We start from the raw sequence: 18,974 nt of genomic DNA on the forward strand, positions 1-18,974 counted from the left end.
TGATACATATAAAGCCATACTAATACAATACTGATACATATAAAGCCATACTAATACAATACTGATACATATAAAGTCATACTAATACAATACTTATACATATAAAGCCATACTAATACAATACTGATACATATAAAGCCATACTAATACAATACTGATACATATAAAGCCATACTAATGCAATACTAATACATATAAAGTCATACTAATACAATACTAATACATATAAAGCCATACTAATACAATACTAATACAATACTGATACATATAAAGTCATATTAATACAATACTAATACATATAAAGTCATATTAATACAATACTGATACATATAAAGTCATATTAATACAATACTGATACATATAAAGTCATACTAATACAATACTAATACATATAAAGTCATACTTATACAATACTAATACAATACTAATACATATAAAGTCATACTAATACAATACTAATACATATAAAGTCATATTAATACAATACTGATACATATAAAGTCATACTAATACAATACTAATACATATAAAGTCATACTTATACAATACTAATACAATACTAATACATATAAAGTCATACTAATACAATACTAATACAATACTAATACATATAAAGTCATACTAATACAATACTAATAGAATACTGATACATATAAAATCATACTAATACAATACTGATACATATAAAACCATACTAATACAATACTGATACATATAAAGCCATACTGATACAATACTAATACAATACTAATACACTACTAATACAATACTAATACAATACTAATACATATAAAGTCATACTAATACAATACTAATACAATACTGATACATATAAAGTCATACTAATACAATACTGATACATATAAAACCATACTAATACAATACTAATACAATACTAATACACTACTAATACACTACTAATACAATACTAATACACTACTAATACACTACTAATACACTACTAATACACTACTAATACAATACTAATACACTACTAATACACTACTAATACAATACTAAAACACTACTAATACACTACTAATACAATACTAATACACTACTAATACACTACTAATACACTACTAATACAATACTAATACACTACTAATACAATACTAATACAATACTAATACAATACTGATACAATACTAATACATATAAAGTCATACTAATACAATACTAATACACTACTAATACAATACTAATACATATAAAGTCATACTAATACAATACTGATACAATACTGATACATGTAAAGCCATACTAATACAATACTAATACATATAAAGCCATACTAATACAATACTGATACATATAAAGTCATACTAATACAATACTGATACATATAAAGCCATACTAATACAATACTGATACATATAAAACCATACTAATACAATACTGATACATATAAAGCCATACTAATACAATACTGATACAATACTGATACATATAAAGCCATACTAATACAATACTAATACAATACTGATACATATAAAGCCATACTAATACAATACTAATACATATAAAGCCATACTAATACAATACTGATACATATAAAGTCATACTAATACAATACTGATACATATAAAGCCATACTAATACAATACTAATACAATACTAATACAATACTGATACATATAAAGCCATACTAATACAATACTGATACATATAAAGCCATACTAATACAATACTAATACAATACTAATACAATACTGATACATATAAAGCCATACTAATACAATACTGATACATATAGTCATACTAATACAATACTAATACAATACTAATACAATACTGATACATATAAAGCCATACTAATACAATACTAATACAATACTAATACAATACTGATACATATAAAGCCATACTAATACAATACTGATACATATAGTCATACTAATACAATACTGATACATATAGTCATACTAATACAATACTAATACAATACTAATACAATACTGATACATATAAAGCCGTATTAATTAGGGGTCGTCTGTAACCCACATTAGATTCTGTATCTTATCGGCTTTTGTTGTTCTTGTCCTGTTTTTCTTCTATCTGTTCCCATGATAGTTGAGGGACCATAACTATGTCCACAGTGCAGCGCCCCCAGGTGTTCAGGAGAAGTGTAACACCAGGTACATCACTTGCTCAATATGAAATCCACATCTCCTCTTTATCAGTTTACAGTTTCAGGCCACGTTCACATCGTGTATTTTCGGTCACCTCCTTTGTAGCAATAAAAAATACGACCGTCGTTCTAAGTAAGCAAAGTTGTAAAAAATTGCCGCCATATATTTTTACGGCAGTTTATTAACCATTTTATGGTAGAATTTTGTTGTTTGGTGTTACAGTCGCAAATAATGAACATACTTATTATATTTATGGTCTTTGTTTTTTTTAATACCGTCTGCGCTGACGGCAGCTTTTCCATAGACTTTAATGAAACGTATTATTTCGCAATTTACGGACAGGCTGTCTGGACATGCTGGGAGTTGTAGTTTTGCAACAGTTGGAGGCACCCTGGTTGGGAAACTCTGTATTGGTGAGTCAAGCAGGGGGAGGGAAGTTGTAGAACTACAACTCCCAGAATGCCCGGACAGCCTTCAGTTGTCCGGGCTTGCTGGGGGTTGTAGTTTTGCCACAGCTGGAGGCACCCTGGTTGGGAAACGCTGTATTGGTGAGTCAAGCAGGAAGAGAGAGAAGTTGTAGAACTACAACTCCCAGAATGCCCGGACAGCCTTCAGTTGTGCTGGCTTGCTGGGTGTTGTAGTTTTGCCACAGCTGGAGGCACACCGGGTGGAAAACACTTGTCTGTGGATATGAGTTGGACTCCTGATGTCACCTCTGGGGGATCTGTGCACTGAACAAACAGAAGCAGCAGTTCACACCCTGCAGGTCAATGGGCAGTCAGAGTGCGGGGTCCCAGTGTAGGGCAGAGCTGGGTCATCCCATGGAAATATTCTGCCACAGGCAGGGGAGGGGCTGCAGAGCTGAGCTGCTGGAACAGTGTGTAGAGCTGAGCTGCTGGAACAGTGTGTAGAGCTGAGCTGCTGGAACAGTGTGTAGAGAGCTCTGCATGTAGTGGACCTGTGTGTACTGGGAGCTGTGTGCACTGGGACCTGTGTGTACTGGGATCTGTGTGTACTGGGATCTGTGTGTACTGGGACCTGTGTGCACGGGGACCTGTGTGTGTACTGGGATCTGTGTGCACTGGGACCTGTGTGTGTACTGGGATCTGTGTGCACTGGGACCTGTGTGTACTGGGATCTGTGTGCACTGGGACCTGTGTGTACTGGGACCTGTGTGTGTACTGGGACCTGTGTGTGTACTGGGACCTGTGTGTGTACTGGGACCTGTGTGCACTGGGACCTGTGTGCACTGGGATCTGTGTGCACTGGGACCTGTGTGTACTGGGATCTGTTTACTGGAGCCGCACTGGGGAATGGTGTGAACACTGCTGGAGAGGAGACCAGATCGGAGCTGCGCTGTGCACTATGCTGGATGGATAACTGGATCCCATCATAGACCACAGGTGAGGCTGCTGGACATGTGTATTGTATGTATCAACTCCTATTACAAGGATGGATTTTTATATGGACTGTTATATCACATATGTATGAATGGACTCATATATTGTATATATATATATATATATATATATATATATATATGGACTCTTATATTGTACTAGAATTGCACGTATAGACTCCTATTACAGGTGCGGACTCTTATATTACATATATAGACTCATATTGGATGTGTGGACTCTTATATTGCACATATGAACTCATTAAGTATGTGTGGTCACTCATTGCACGTATGGACTCGTATATTACTTGTATGGACTCGTATATTACTTGTATGGACTCTTATATTACTTGTATGGGCTCTTATATTACTTGTATGGACTCTTATATTACTTGTATGGGCTCTTATATTACTTGTATGGGCTCTTATATTACTTGTATGGGCTCTTATATTACTTGTATGGGCTCGTATATTACTTGTATGGGCTCTTATATTACTTGTATGGACTCTTATATTACTTGTATGGACTCGTATATTACTTGTATGGGCTCTTATATTACTTGTATGGGCTCTTATATTACTTGTATGGACTCTTATATTACTTGTATGGGCTCTTATATTACTTGTATGGGCTCTTATATTACTTGTATGGACTCTTATATTACTTGTATGGGCTCTTATATTACTTGTATGGACTCTTATATTACTTGTATGGACTCTTATATTACTTGTATGGGCTCTTATATTACTTGTATGGGCTCGTATATTACTTGTATGGGCTCGTATATTACTTGTATGGGCTCTTATATTACTTGTATGGGCTCTTATATTACTTGTATGGGCTCTTATATTACTTGTATGGGCTCTTATATTACTTGTATGGACTCTTATATTACTTGTATGGGCTCGTATATTACTTGTATGGGCTCTTATATTACTTGTATGGGCTCTTATATTACTTGTATGGGCTCGTATATTACTTGTATGGGCTCTTATATTACTTGTATGGGCTCTTATATTACTTGTATGGACTCTTATATTACTTGTATGGGCTCGTATATTACTTGTATGGACTCTTATATTACTTGTATGGGCTCGTATATTACTTGTATGGGCTCTTATATTACTTGTATGGGCTCTTATATTACTTGTATGGGCTCTTATATTACTTGTATGGGCTCTTATATTACTTGTATGGGCTCTTATATTACTTGTATGGGCTCTTATATTACTTGTATGGACTCTTATATTACTTGTATGGGCTCGTATATTACTTGTATGGGCTCTTATATTACTTGTATGGGCTCTTATATTACTTGTATGGACTCTTATATTACTTGTATGGGCTCTTGTATTACTTGTATGGGCTCTTATATTACTTGTATGGGCTCGTATATTACTTGTATGGGCTCTTATATTACTTGTATGGACTTGTATATTACTTGTATGGGCTCTTATATTACTTGTATGGGCTCTTATATTACTTGTATGGACTCTTATATTACATAAATGCCTCTTATATTGTATCGACTCATATTACTGGTTCGGACTCATATTAAATATATAGACTCATATTACTGGTTCGGACTCATATTAAATATATAGACTCATGTTACATCTATGGACTTTTATATTACTATATGAACTCCTCGCTCCTCTATTACGTATGTATAGTCACTTATATTGCATGATTTGACTCATATTACACATATGGACTCTTATTGCCTATATGGAGACTTATATTACACATATAGGGGGACATGTATCATTATTTGTGTATGGTTGAAGCATTTTACCCCTTTTCCCGAATTCTAAATTATGTGCAGAAGAACTAAATTTATCAATCAAGCGCAATGAGCTTCATAAATTGCGGGTAAATATAGTCGTCTCCTAAATCCCCTTTGGAAAATAGAATCGATGATTTAGAGCATTTTGCTACATTAAGTCCAAGATGGCTTATATTTGCGCAAATTTTTTTTTTTTTAGTGTAAAGGAAAAGTACGCAGTTAATAAATCCATGCGTACTATAGATGTCACTCCAAGGTACCCCGATTCAGCCACATCTGGAGGATATGCTCTACCAAAACGTGCGCAAAAAAATACACAAAAAACAGGGGTAAAATCTTTGATAATTGTCCCCATAGACTTTTATTGCATTTACTGATTATTATTGCCTATATGGATTCTTATTGCCTATATGGACACTTATATAGCCTATATGGATTCTTATTGCCTATATGGACACTTATATAGCCTATATGGACACTTATATAGCCTATATGGACACTTATATTGCCTATATGGATTATTATTGCCTATATGGACACTTATATTGCCTATATGGATTATTATTGCCTATATGGACACTTATATAGCCTATATGGACACTTATATTGCCTATATGGACACTTATATTGCCTATATGGGCTCTTATATTGCCTATATGGACACTTATATAGCCTATATGGGCTCTTATATTGCCTATATGGACACATATAGCCTATATGGATTATTATTGCCTATATGGACACTTATATAGCCTATATGGACACTTATATTGCCTATATGGATTATTATTGCCTATATGGACACTTATATAGCCTATATGGATTCTTATTGCCTATATGGACACTTATATAGCCTATATGGGCTCTTATATTGCCTATATGGACACTTATATACCCTATATGGATTATTATTGCCTATATGGACACTTATATTGCCTATATGGACACTTATATAGCCTATATGGACACTTATATTGCCTATATGGATTATTATTGCCTATATGGACACTTATATTGCCTATATGGATTATTATTGCCTATATGGACACTTATATAGCCTATATGGACACTTATATTGCCTATATGGACACTTATATAGCCTATATGGACACTTATATTGCCTATATGGGCTCTTATATTGCCTATATGGACACTTATATAGCCTATATGGGCTCTTATATTGCCTATATGGACACTTATATAGCCTATATGGGCTCTTATATTGCCTATATGGATTCTTATTGCTTGTATTGACTTTTATATTGCCTATATGGACTCTTATATTGCCTATATGGATTCTTATTGCTTGTATGGACACTTATATTGCCTATATGGACACTTATATTGCCTATATGGATTATTATTGCCTATATGGACTCTTATATTGCCTATATGGACTCTTATATTGCCTATATGGACACTTATATTGCCTATATGGACACTTATATTGCCTATATGGACACTTATATTGCCTATATGGACTCTTATATTGCCTATATGGACTCTTATATTGCCTATATGGACACTTATATTGCCTATATGGACACTTATATTGCCTATATGGACACTTATATTGCCTATATGGACTCTTATATTGCCTATATGGACTCTTATATTGCCTATATGGACACTTATATTGCCTATATGGACACTTATATTGCCTATATGGACACTTATATTGCCTATATGGACGTATTGCCTATATGGACACTTATATTGCCTATATGGACTCTTATATTGCCTATATGGACTCTTATATTGCCTATATGGACACTTATATTGCCTATATGGATTATTATTGCCTATATGGACTCTTATATTGCCTATATGGACTCTTATATTGCCTATATGGACACTTATATTGCCTATATGGACACTTATATTGCCTATATGGACACTTATATTGCCTATATGGATTATTATTGCCTATATGGACTCTTATATTGCCTATATGGACTCTTATATTGCCTATATGGACACTTATATTGCCTATATGGACACTTATATTGCCTATATGGGCTCTTATATTGCCTATATGGACACTTATATTGCCTATATGGACTCTTATATTGCATGTTCCAGGTCCAGAGACGCTTAGTTGCTTTGTTAGGGGCCAGAGACTTTTCGGTAAACTCCATTTGTGTAATAGAAATCTAGGACAGGGGATGGTGATGTGACTGGCGGCGATGCTGCGGACCGGCGCGTTCTGTATTAGTCTGATGTTTCCTTATGGTAAATGTTCTCGGTGCATTTATATGTGATGCCACTTGTCATTGTGACTGAGGAAAACCAGGTAACATTAATCCTGTAGCAGAGATACTGACTGCTTAAATCAGTGGGATTCAACCTGCGGCTCTCCAGCTGTTGAGAAACTACAACTCCCAGCATGCACAGACTGCCAGCGCTTTATGAACCAACATAGATATGACAGCACTAAGTGAGGTCTCCAGCCTGTGGTGCATTAACTGTGATGAAACTACAACTCCCAGCATACCCTGACAGCCAACAAGGATATTACAGCACTGAGTGACTGCATAGCTGTGTTTACCAGCCTGTGGTGCACCACAACTCCCAGCATGCACAGATAGCCAGCGCTTTGTGTTTGAACATATATATATTACAGAACCAATTGACTTCGGGTAATTCCTCTTGAATTCTCCGCTTAGAAATAATTAACCTCTGCTTCGCCATTGACTTCAATGTATTTTACTCTGCACTGTTCACCCTGCGTAAATTCTGCTTGCGAAATCCCGCCACGGAATTCCGTTCCACTAGAAGAAAGAACATGTTCATTCTTCTTGCGGAATAGGCGAGCAGAGGTCCATTGAAGTCAATGGTAAAAAAAAAAATTCCGCTTGAAATCGTTACCACACGGAATTTGCATGAAATGAAATTGCGCAGAAATTCTGCATGAAAAAAAATTAATAAATAAAAAAGGAAATTCCAATTAGTGGTTGTAGTCCAGCAAAAAAAAACAAAAAAAAAAACAAACAGTTTCCTCCTATATTCCATGCAGAAAATCAGCGCGGAATTCCGTGCAAAATTCACGCTAATTTCACACCAAAAAAGAAAAGGAAATTCCGCAACAGAATTTTTAGGCAAGTATTCCTCTCCTATTCCTCAGTGTGAACGCACCCGAGTAATGGTCTCCAACCTGTGTTGCTGCAGCTGTTGAGAAACTACAAGTCCCAGCAAGCCCTGGAAGTAAGTGGCTGTAGGACAAAGAGCAGTGTTCTCCATCCTGCGGCTGTCCAGGCATGCTGGGAGTTGTAGTTTCTCAGCAGCTGGAGACCCCCAGGTTGCAGAGGGACTTCTTTAGCTCCAGGTGATCCTGGAGGCTTCATCTATAGCTTTGAAGTCATCCGGGGCCGCGCTCTGCTCCGGCCATAAAGATCGGAATTCGCACTTAATGCAAATAATCCAGTGATATTTCCGTATATGATCTCTGGAGGATTTCTGATAAGGAACTGGGTCACATTACCAGGTCAGTAACTGCGGGAGACGCCATGTTTAATCATATCCTCCCTGCTGCTTGACAGCAGAATGAGAGAGAGAGAGAAAAAAATCTGGGAGTTGTAGTTTTGCAACAGCTGGAGGCACACTGGTTTGGAAACACTGTTCTACAGACAAAATGAATGGCACTCCAATGGTTGCAACTACAACTCCCAGCATGCCCAGACAGCCTAACGGGCGATACACCTGTAAAACCATAACAGAGGTGTGCGAAGGTGACCTCAGAAACCTCCCACGGGGCAGAAGGGTTGTCCGGGCATGCTTGGAGTTGTAGTTGGGCAAATGTTTAAGGCATGTAAAACACTGATCTACAGAGGCTGTCCGGGCATGCTGGGAGTTGTAGTTTGGCAAATGTTTGAGGCATGTGAAACACTGATTTACAGAGAAAACGAAAGAGCCTCCAACTGTTGCAAAACTACAACTCCCAGCATGCCCGGACAGCCTTCGGCTGTCCGGGCATGCTGGGAGTTGTAGTTTTGCAACAACTGAAGGCACCCTGGTTGGGGTACACTGATATACAGAGAAAACAAATTAATCTCCAGCTATTGCAAAACTACAACTCCCAGCATTCCTGGACAGCCAAAGGTTGTCCGGGCATTCTGGGAGTTGTAGTTTTGCAACAGCTGGAGGCACCCGGGTTGGGAAACACTTGTGTATAAAAAGAGAGCTATGCTTACATTGAGCATGCTGGGAGTTGTACGTTTGCAACAGCTGAAGGCACCCTGATTGGGATACACTGATCTACAGAGAAAACAAATTAACCTCCAGCTGTTGTAAAACTACAACTCCCAGCATGTCTGGACAGCCAAAGGTTGTCCGGGCATTCTGGGAGTTGTAGTTTTGCAACAGCTGGAGGCACCCTGGTTAGTCTGTCCGCCCGTATTCTATGGATTGCCTGGATTCTGTGGGTTTGTCCGCAGTTGTAGTTTTGCAACAGCTGGAGGCACCTTGGTTAGTCTGATCTACAGAGAAAACAAATGAACCTCCAACCATTGTAAAACTAGAACTCCCAGCATGTGGGAATGCTGGGAGTTGTAGTTTTGCAACTGCCATAGGCCCCCTGGTCGGGAAACACTGATCTACAGAGAAAAAGAATGAACCTCCAGCTGTTGCAAAATTACAACTCCCAGCATTCCCGGATAGGCGTTGGCTGTCCAGGCATGCTGGGAGTTGTAGTTTTGCAACAGCTGGAGGCCCCCTGGTTGGGAAACACTGGTGTATGTGAAGGGATGATGTTCTCTACAGGACTGGTTGCAGAATGGGGACGATTCTTTGTGTTCACTTAATATTCAGTTGCAGCCAATTTAATCTGCAGAAGTTCTGTCCCCGGTGACATTGTTCTCCTGACGGCCATGATGGATTCTCTGCTCCGTACATTAGCTGATGAAGTACGGGGTGTGGGGGGTGTGGAGGGGGGGGGAGACTCCAATTCATTGTCGCGGCTCAGGAGATTCTGTGTCCAGGATTAGAAAAATGCAGCATTTTTCTTGCAAAAACAGCGCCACTCCTGTCCACTGTGTAGTACTGCAGCTCTGTCCCATTCACTTGAGCTGTGGATCGCCCGGATTGTATGAGTTCCCCCGGATTCTTTGGGTTCACACAGATTCTATGGATCGCCCGGATTCTATGGATCACCCAGATTCTATGGATCGCCCGGATTCGGTGTATTGCCAGGATTCTATGGATTGCCCAGGTTCTGTGGATCGCCCGGATTCTATTGATCGCCCAGATTCTATGGATCGCCCGGATTCTATGGATCACCCAGATTCTATGGATCGCCCGGATTCGGTGTATTGCCAGGATTCTATGGATCGCCCGGATTCGGTGTATTGCCAGGATTCTATGGATTGCCCAGGTTCTGTGGATCGCCCGGATTCTATTGATCGCCCAGATTCTATGGATCGCCCGGATTCTATGGATCACCCAGATTCTATGGATCGGCCGGATTCTATGGATCGCCCGGATTCTATGGATCGCCCAGATTCTATGGATCGGCCGGATTCTATGGATCGCCCAGGTTCTGTGGATCGCCAAGATTCTATGGATCGCCAAGATTCTATGGATCGCCCGGATTCTATGGGTTCGTCCAGACTCTATGGGTTCGCCCGGATTCTATGGGTTCGTCTGTATTCTATGGGTTCACCCGGATTCTATGGGTTCGTCCGTATTCTATGGGTTTGTCCGTATTCTATGGGTTTGTCCGTATTCTATGGGTTTGTCCGTATTCTATGGGTTCGCCCGGATTCTGAGTTTACCCGTATTCTATGGGTTTACCCGTATTCTATGGGTTCGCCCGGATTCTATGGGTTCGTCCATTTTCTATGGGTATGCCCGTATTCTATGGGTTCGTCTGTATTCTATGGGTTCACCCGGATTCTATGGGTCCTCCCGGATTCTATGGGTTCGCCCGTATTCTATGGGTTTGCCCGGATTCTATGGATTGCACGGATTTTATGGGTTGACACGGATTCTGTGGATCGCCCGGATTCTATGGCTTTGCACAGATTCTATGGATCGCCCGGATTCTATGGGTTCGTTCGGATTCTATGGATCGCCCGGATTCTATGGATCGCCCGGATTCTATGGATCGCCCAGATTCTATGGATCGCCCGGATTCTATGGGTTCGATCGGATTCTATGGGTTTGCACAGACTCCATCGATCACCCGGATTCTATGGGTTCGCCCGGATTCTATGGGTTCGCCCGGATTCTATGGATCGCCCGGATTCTATGGATCGCCCGGATTATATGGGTTCGCTCGGATTCTATGGGTTCGCCCAGATTCTATGGGTTCGCCCGGATTCTATGGGTTCGCCCGGATTCTATGGATTGCCCGGATTCTATGGATCGCCCAGATTCTATGGATCTCCCGGATTCAATGGATCGCCCAGATTCTATGGGTTCGCACAGACTCCATCGATCGCCCGGATTCTGTGCTAGAGAAGTTTATGATATTTATAGTAAATTCCCATTGGTTCTTCACCTTTTTCGGCCCTGTTGTTCTGTGACCCACAACCCAATGAGCGGGCGCTGCATACAGGGCGAGACATAGACAAATAAAAGCAACGTAAGGAAATGGATTCAGCAGATTCAGTGATGGCGGGATGGATTCCTCTGCGATCATCTCACGGTCCAAAGAAATGACCCAAAACACCGAATATTATTATAAGTCTTCATAATGTCTGAAATCTTTTCAGAAATAAGATAATATCCCAACCTGTGGCTCTTTAGATAAAACTACAACTCTCATCAGGCAGTGACAGCCTTTGGCATTATTTAACGCATTGTTTCTGCCCTGTGGCTTTCCTGAGGTTGGAAAACTACAACTCCCATCATATCCTGACAGCCAAAGGGCACCTCCCACGGGGCAGAAGGGTTGTCCAGAAATGCTGGGAGTTGTAGTTTGGCAAATGTTTAAGGCATGTGAAACACTGATCTTCAGAGAGAATGAAAGAGCATCAAACTGTTGCAAAACTACAACTCCCAGCATGCACGGACAGTCAAAGGCTGTCCGGGCATGCTGAGAGTTGTAGTTTTGCAATAGCTGAAGGCACCCTGATTGGGATACACTGATCTACAAAGAAAACAAATTAACCTCCAGCTGTTGCAAAACTACAACTCCCAGCATGCCTGGACAGCCAAAGGTTGCAAAACTACAACTCCCATCATGCAGTGACAGCCCTATTCAACGCATTGTTTCTTCCCTGTGGCTCTCCTGAGGTTGGAAAACTACAACTCCCATCATATCCTGATAGCCAAAGGGCATGATGGGAGCTGCCTTTCCGGGCATGATGTGAGTTGCCTGTCAGGGCCAATGGGAGCTGCCTGTCAGGGCATGATGTTAGCTGCCTGTCAGGGTATGATGGGAGCTGCCTGTCAGGGCATGATGTTAGCTGCCTGTCAGGGTATGATGGGAGCTGCCTGTCAGGGCATGATGGAAGCTGTCTGTCAGGGCATGATGGGAGCTGCCTGTCAGGGCATGATGGGAGCTGCCTTTCCGGGCATGATGGGAGCTGATGTAAAGCGTGAAGCCTGACATTGGGCATCCATATCTAGCTATGGCCGCCCCTAGTGATCTCCGTTGTGCCATTGACCTTCTGGAGCTTTGTTGTCCAAGAGAAGAAATAGGGGGAGATTTATCAAGACGTGTGTAGAGGAAGAGCGGTGCAGTTGCCCATAGCAACCAATCAGATCGCTTCTTTCATTTTTCAGAGGCCTTGGTAAAAAATGAAGTGATCTGATTGGTTGCTATGGGCAACTGGGCAACTTTTCCTTTGGACAGGTCCGGATATATCTTCCCGTTTGTCCTTCACTCGGCTTATAATAATGTTTTTGTCTTGATCCAGATGGTCTCCTTCACTGTTTAAATGAAAAGGCGAGAATTAAAAGTGCCAAAGGCTGTCCGGGCATGCTGGGAGTTATAGTTATGCAACAGCAGGAGGCACCCTGGATGAGGAAACACTCCCCGAACTACCCCGGGTTATAACTCGCGATCTCTTTGGGTCTCAGATGCGATTTAAACGTCGTCTGGACAACAAGTCAAAACATGGCGGCTCCAAAAAAAGCGCCACCCCTGTCCACGGATTGTGTTTAGTATTGAGCTGTAATACCACGTGCGACCTTTACGGATCCCCATCACACAGACCACAACCACTTTTGAATGTAATTTTAACTTTTGGCAGGTGAGGTGACATTTCTACATCTTTTCAGCGCATAAATTAGTTTTGTTGCTCCAAAAAAACTTCTGCAAATACATTGATACAGAAAGAGCGCAGTGTTGGCGCCTTGGGTGCGTCGTTACCTGTAAGTCCCCGGATTATCAGAGACCGGATGAGGTTTCATGTTACTTGAAGTTTACCATTTAGCATTTTGCGTCCTCCGTCCTTCTGTATATTCTCGTGATCGTACAGATCCCCCCCCCCCCCCCCCTCAGACCTGCGGACGGTGCCGATCACCTCACGTACAGGATTTTCTTTTCTATTATATAATTTTTTTAAATATTTGTTTAGTTTTTGCATTTATTTGACCCCCCAGTAATGATTCACACGTCCGTAATGCACTTCAGTATCTGTAAGTGGAGTACGAGGTGCGGCAGAGTCCTGACATTCCTGATGAGCGGCGCCTCTTGGATGACGCTGCTTGTCCCCCACTTTGTGGTTTGGGAGACGATTGACACATGAATTCTGTGATAACATTTCCAGCAATGTGAACAACTGCGGCCACTGAAATAAAGAAATGTTATTAGGTCCTGAACCTGATGACACAGATCGCCCGGATTCTATGAATCGCCCGGATTCTATGGATTGCCCGGATTCTGTGGATCGCCCGGATTCTATGGATTGCCCGGATTCTGTGGATCGCCCGGATTCTGTGGATCGCCCGGATTCTGTGGATCGCCCGGATTGTATGGATCGCCTGGATTGTATGGATCGCCAGGATTGTATGGATCGCCAGGATTCTGTGGATCGCCCGGATTCTGTGGATCGCCCGGATTCTGTGGATCGCCCGGATTCTGTGGATCGCCCGGATTCTGTGGATCGCCCAAATTCTATGGATCGCCCGGATTCTGTGGATCGCCCGGATTCTGTGGATCGCCCGGATTCTGTGGATCGCCCGGATTCTGTGGATCGCCCGGATTCTGTGGATCGCCCGGATTGTATGGATTGCCAGGATTCTGTGGACCGCCCGGATTCTGTGGATTGCCCGGATTTTGTGGATCGCCCGGATTCTGTGGATCACCCGGATTGTATGGATCGCCCAGATTGTATGGATCGCCAGGATTGTATGGATCGCCAGGATTCTGTGGATCGCCCGGATTCTGTGGATCGCCCGGATTCTGTGGATCGCCCGGATTCTGTGGATCGCCCGGATTGTATGGATCGCCCGGATTCTGTGGATCGCCCGGATTCTGTGGATCACCCGGATTGTATGGATCGCCCGGATTCTGTGGATCGCCCGGATTCTATAGATCGACCCTGATTCTGTGGATCGCCCAAATTCTATGGATCGCCCGGATTCTGTGGATCGCCCGGATTCTGTGGATCGCCCGGATTCTGTGGATCGCCCGGATTCTGTGGATCGCCCGGATTCTGTGGATCGCCCGGATTCTGTGGATCGCCCGGATTGTATGGATCGGCCGGATTGTATGGATCGCCAGGATTCTGTGGATCGCCCGGATTCTGTGGATTGCCCGGATTTTGTGGATCGCCCGGATTCTGTGGATCGCCCGGATTGTACGCATCGCCAGGATTGTATGGATCGCCAGGATTGTATGCATCGCCAGGATTCTGTGGATCGCCAGGATTCTGTGGATCGCCCGGATTAGGTGGATCGCCCGGATTCTGTGGATCGCCCGGATTGTATGGATCGCCCGGATTCTGTGGATCGCCCGGATTCTGTGGATCGCCCGGATTCTGTGGATCGCCCGAATTGTATGGATCGCCCGGATTGTATGGATCGCCCGGATTCTGTGGATCGCCCGGATTCTGTGGATCGCCCGGATTGTATGGATGGCCCGGATTGTGTGGATGGCCCGGATTGTGTGGATGGCCCGGATTGTGTGGATGGCCCGGATTGTGTGGATGGCCCGGATTGTGTGGATGGCCCGGATTGTGTGGATGGCCCGGATTGTGTGGATGGCCCGGATTCTGTGGATCGCCCGGATTCTGTGGATCGCCTGGATTCTATGACTTTGCACAGATTTTATGAATCGCCTGGATTCTATGGTTCGCCCGGATTCTATTGATCGCCCAGATTCTATGGCTTTGCACAGATTCTATGGATCGCCCGGATTCTGTGGATCGCCCGGATTCTATGGGTTCGCTCAGACTCCATTGATCACCCCGAATCTATGCTTGAGATGTTTAGGATATTCATAGTAAATTCCCATTGGTTCTCGCTGTTTTCTGCCCCGTTGTTCTGTGACCCACAACCCAATGAGCGGACGCTGCACACAGGGCGACTCACGGACCAAAGAAACGATGAGAAACACCAAATATTATTATAAGTCTTCAGAAATGAGATGATGGGGGCCTGTGATCCTCCACCATTGGCACACGTGTATATCTCTGCCAGGACAGAGGGGGCCTGTGATCCTCCACCATTGGCACACGTGTATATCTCTGCCAGGACAGAGGGGGCCTGTGATCCTCCACCATTGGCACACGTGTATATCTCTGCCAGGACAGAGGGGGCCTGTGATCCTCCACCATGGGCACACGTGTATATCTCTGCCAGGACAGAGGGGGCCTGTGATCCTCCACCATTGGCACACGTGTATATCTCTGCCAGGACAGAGGGGGCCTGTGATCCTCCACCATTGGCACACGTGTATATCTCTGCCAGGACAGAGGGGGCCTGTGATCCTCCACCATGGGCACACGTGTATATTTCTGCCAGGACAGAGGGGGCCTGTGATCCTCCACCATGGGCACACGTGTATATCTCTGCCAGGACAGAGGGGGCCTGTGATCCTCCACCATGGGCACACGTGTATATTTCTGCCAGGACAGAGGGGGCCTGTGATCCTCCACCATGGGCACACGTGTATATCTCTGCCAGGACAGAGGGGGCCTGTGATCCTCCACCATGGGCACACGTGTATATCTCTGCCAGGACAGAGGAGGCCTGTGATCCTCCACCATGGGCACACGTGTATATCTCTGCCAGGACAGAGGGGGCCTGTGATCCTCCACCATGGGCACACGTGTATATCTCTGTCAGGACAGAGGGGGCCTGTGATCCTCCACCATGGGCACACGTGTATATATCTGCCAGGACAGAGGCGGCCTGTGATTCTCCACCATGGACACACGTGTATATCTCTGCCAGGACAGAGGAGGCCTGTGATCCTCCACCATGGGCACACGTGTATATCTCTGCCAGGAAAGAGGGGGCCTGTGATCCTCCACCATGGGCACACGTGTATATCTCTGCCAGGACAGAGGGCTCCTGTGATCCTCCACCATGGGCACACGTGTATATCTCTGCCAGGACAGAGGGGGCCTGTGATCCTCCACCATGGGCACACGTGTATATCTCTGCCAGGACAGAGGGGGCCTGTGATCCTCCACCATGGGCACACGTGTATATCTCTGCCAGGACAGAGGGGGCCTGTGATCCTCCACCATGGGCACACGTGTATATCTCTGCCAGGACAGAGGGGGCCTGTGATCCTCCACCATGGGCACACGTGTATATCTCTGCCAGGACAGAGGGGGCCTGTGATCCTCCAACCATGGGCACACGTGTATATCTCTGCCAGGACAGAGACGGCCTGTGATCCTCCACCATGGGCACACGTGTATATGTCTGCCAGGACAGAGGGGGCCTGTGATCCTCCACCATGGGCACACGTGTATATCCCTGCCAGGACAGAGGGGGCCTGTGATCCTCCAACCATGGGCACACGTGTATATCTCTGCCAGGACAGAGGGGGCCTGTGATCCTCCACCATGGGCACACGTGTATATCTCTGCCAGGACAGAGGGGGCCTGTGATCCTCCACCATGGGCACACGTGTATATCTCTGCCAGGACAGAGGGGGCCTGTGATCCTCCACCATGGGCACACGTGTATATCTCTGCCAGGACAGAGGGGGCCTGTGATCCTCCACCATGGGCACACGTGTATATCTCTGCCAGGACAGAGGGGGCCTGTGATCCTCCACCATTGGCACACGTGTATATCTCTGCCAGGACAGAGGGGGCCTGTGATCCTCCACCATTGGCACACGTGTATATCTCTGCCAGGACAGAGGGGGCCTGTGATCCTCCACCATGGGCACACGTGTATATTTCTGCCAGGACAGAGGGGGCCTGTGATCCTCCACCATGGGCACACGTGTATATCTCTGCCAGGACAGAGGGGGCCTGTGATCCTCCACCATGGGCACACGTGTATATTTCTGCCAGGACAGAGGGGGCCTGTGATCCTCCACCATGGGCACACGTGTATATCTCTGCCAGGACAGAGGGGGCCTGTGATCCTCCACCATGGGCACACGTGTATATCTCTGCCAGGACAGAGGAGGCCTGTGATCCTCCACCATGGGCACACGTGTATATCTCTGCCAGGACAGAGGGGGCCTGTGATCCTCCACCATGGGCACACGTGTATATCTCTGTCAGGACAGAGGGGGCCTGTGATCCTCCACCATGGGCACACGTGTATATCTCTGTCAGGACAGAGGGGGCCTGTGATCCTCCACCATGGGCACACGTGTATATATCTGCCAGGACAGAGGCGGCCTGTGATTCTCCACCATGGACACACGTGTATATCTCTGCCAGGACAGAGGAGGCCTGTGATCCTCCACCATGGGCACACGTGTATATCTCTGCCAGGAAAGAGGGGGGCTGTGATCCTCCACCATGGGCACACGTGTATATCTCTGCCAGGACAGAGGGCTCCTGTGATCCTCCACCATGGGCACACGTGTATATCTCTGCCAGGACAGAGGGGGCCTGTGATCCTCCACCATGGGCACACGTGTATATCTCTGCCAGGACAGAGGGGGCCTGTGATCCTCCACCATGGGCACACGTGTATATCTCTGCCAGGACAGAGGGGGCCTGTGATCCTCCACCATGGGCACACGTGTATATCTCTGCCAGGAAAGAGGGGGCCTGTGATCCTCCAACCATGGGCACACGTGTATATCTCTGCCAGGACAGAGACGGCCTGTGATCCTCCACCATGGGCACACGTGTATATGTCTGCCAGGACAGAGGGGGCCTGTGATCCTCCACCATGGGCACACGTGTATATCCCTGCCAGGACAGAGGGGGCCTGTGATCCTCCAACCATGGGCACACGTGTATATCTCTGCCAGGACAGAGGGGGCCTGTGATCCTCCACCATGGGCACACGTGTATATCTCTGCCAGGACAGAGGGGGCCTGTGATCCTCCACCATGGGCACACGTGTATATCTCTGCCAGGACAGAGGGGGCCTGTGATCCTCCACCATGGGCACACGTGTATATCTCTGCCAGGACAGAGGGGGCCTGTGATCCTCCACCATGGGCACACGTGTATATCTCTGCCAGGACAGAGGGGGCCTGTGATCCTCCACCATGGGCACACGTGTATATCTCTGCCAGGACAGAGGGGGCCTGTGATCCTCCACCATGGGCACACGTGT

General features: G+C 44.7%; 2 protein-coding genes across 2 annotated transcripts in view; both read left to right on the plus strand.

The window, feature by feature from the left end:
• Positions 1–3,243: 3,243 nt before the first annotated feature.
• Positions 3,244–18,974, plus strand: part of BCAR3 (BCAR3 adaptor protein, NSP family member) — a 144,841-nt gene continuing 129,110 nt past the window's right edge. The window contains exon 1 of the mRNA XM_056523121.1: positions 3,244–3,535. The gene's annotated coding sequence lies outside the window, so the exon portion shown is untranslated. The remainder of the gene's footprint in view (positions 3,536–18,974) is intronic.
• Positions 14,067–14,810, plus strand: LOC130276795 (major royal jelly protein 5-like). The gene has a single exon (XM_056526675.1). It carries the CDS (start codon positions 14,067–14,069, stop codon positions 14,808–14,810), a length of 744 nt encoding a protein of 247 aa, XP_056382650.1.

Source organism: Hyla sarda, chromosome 6, assembly GCF_029499605.1.
Source record: "Hyla sarda isolate aHylSar1 chromosome 6, aHylSar1.hap1, whole genome shotgun sequence".
NCBI classification, from domain to species: domain Eukaryota; kingdom Metazoa; phylum Chordata; class Amphibia; order Anura; family Hylidae; genus Hyla; species Hyla sarda.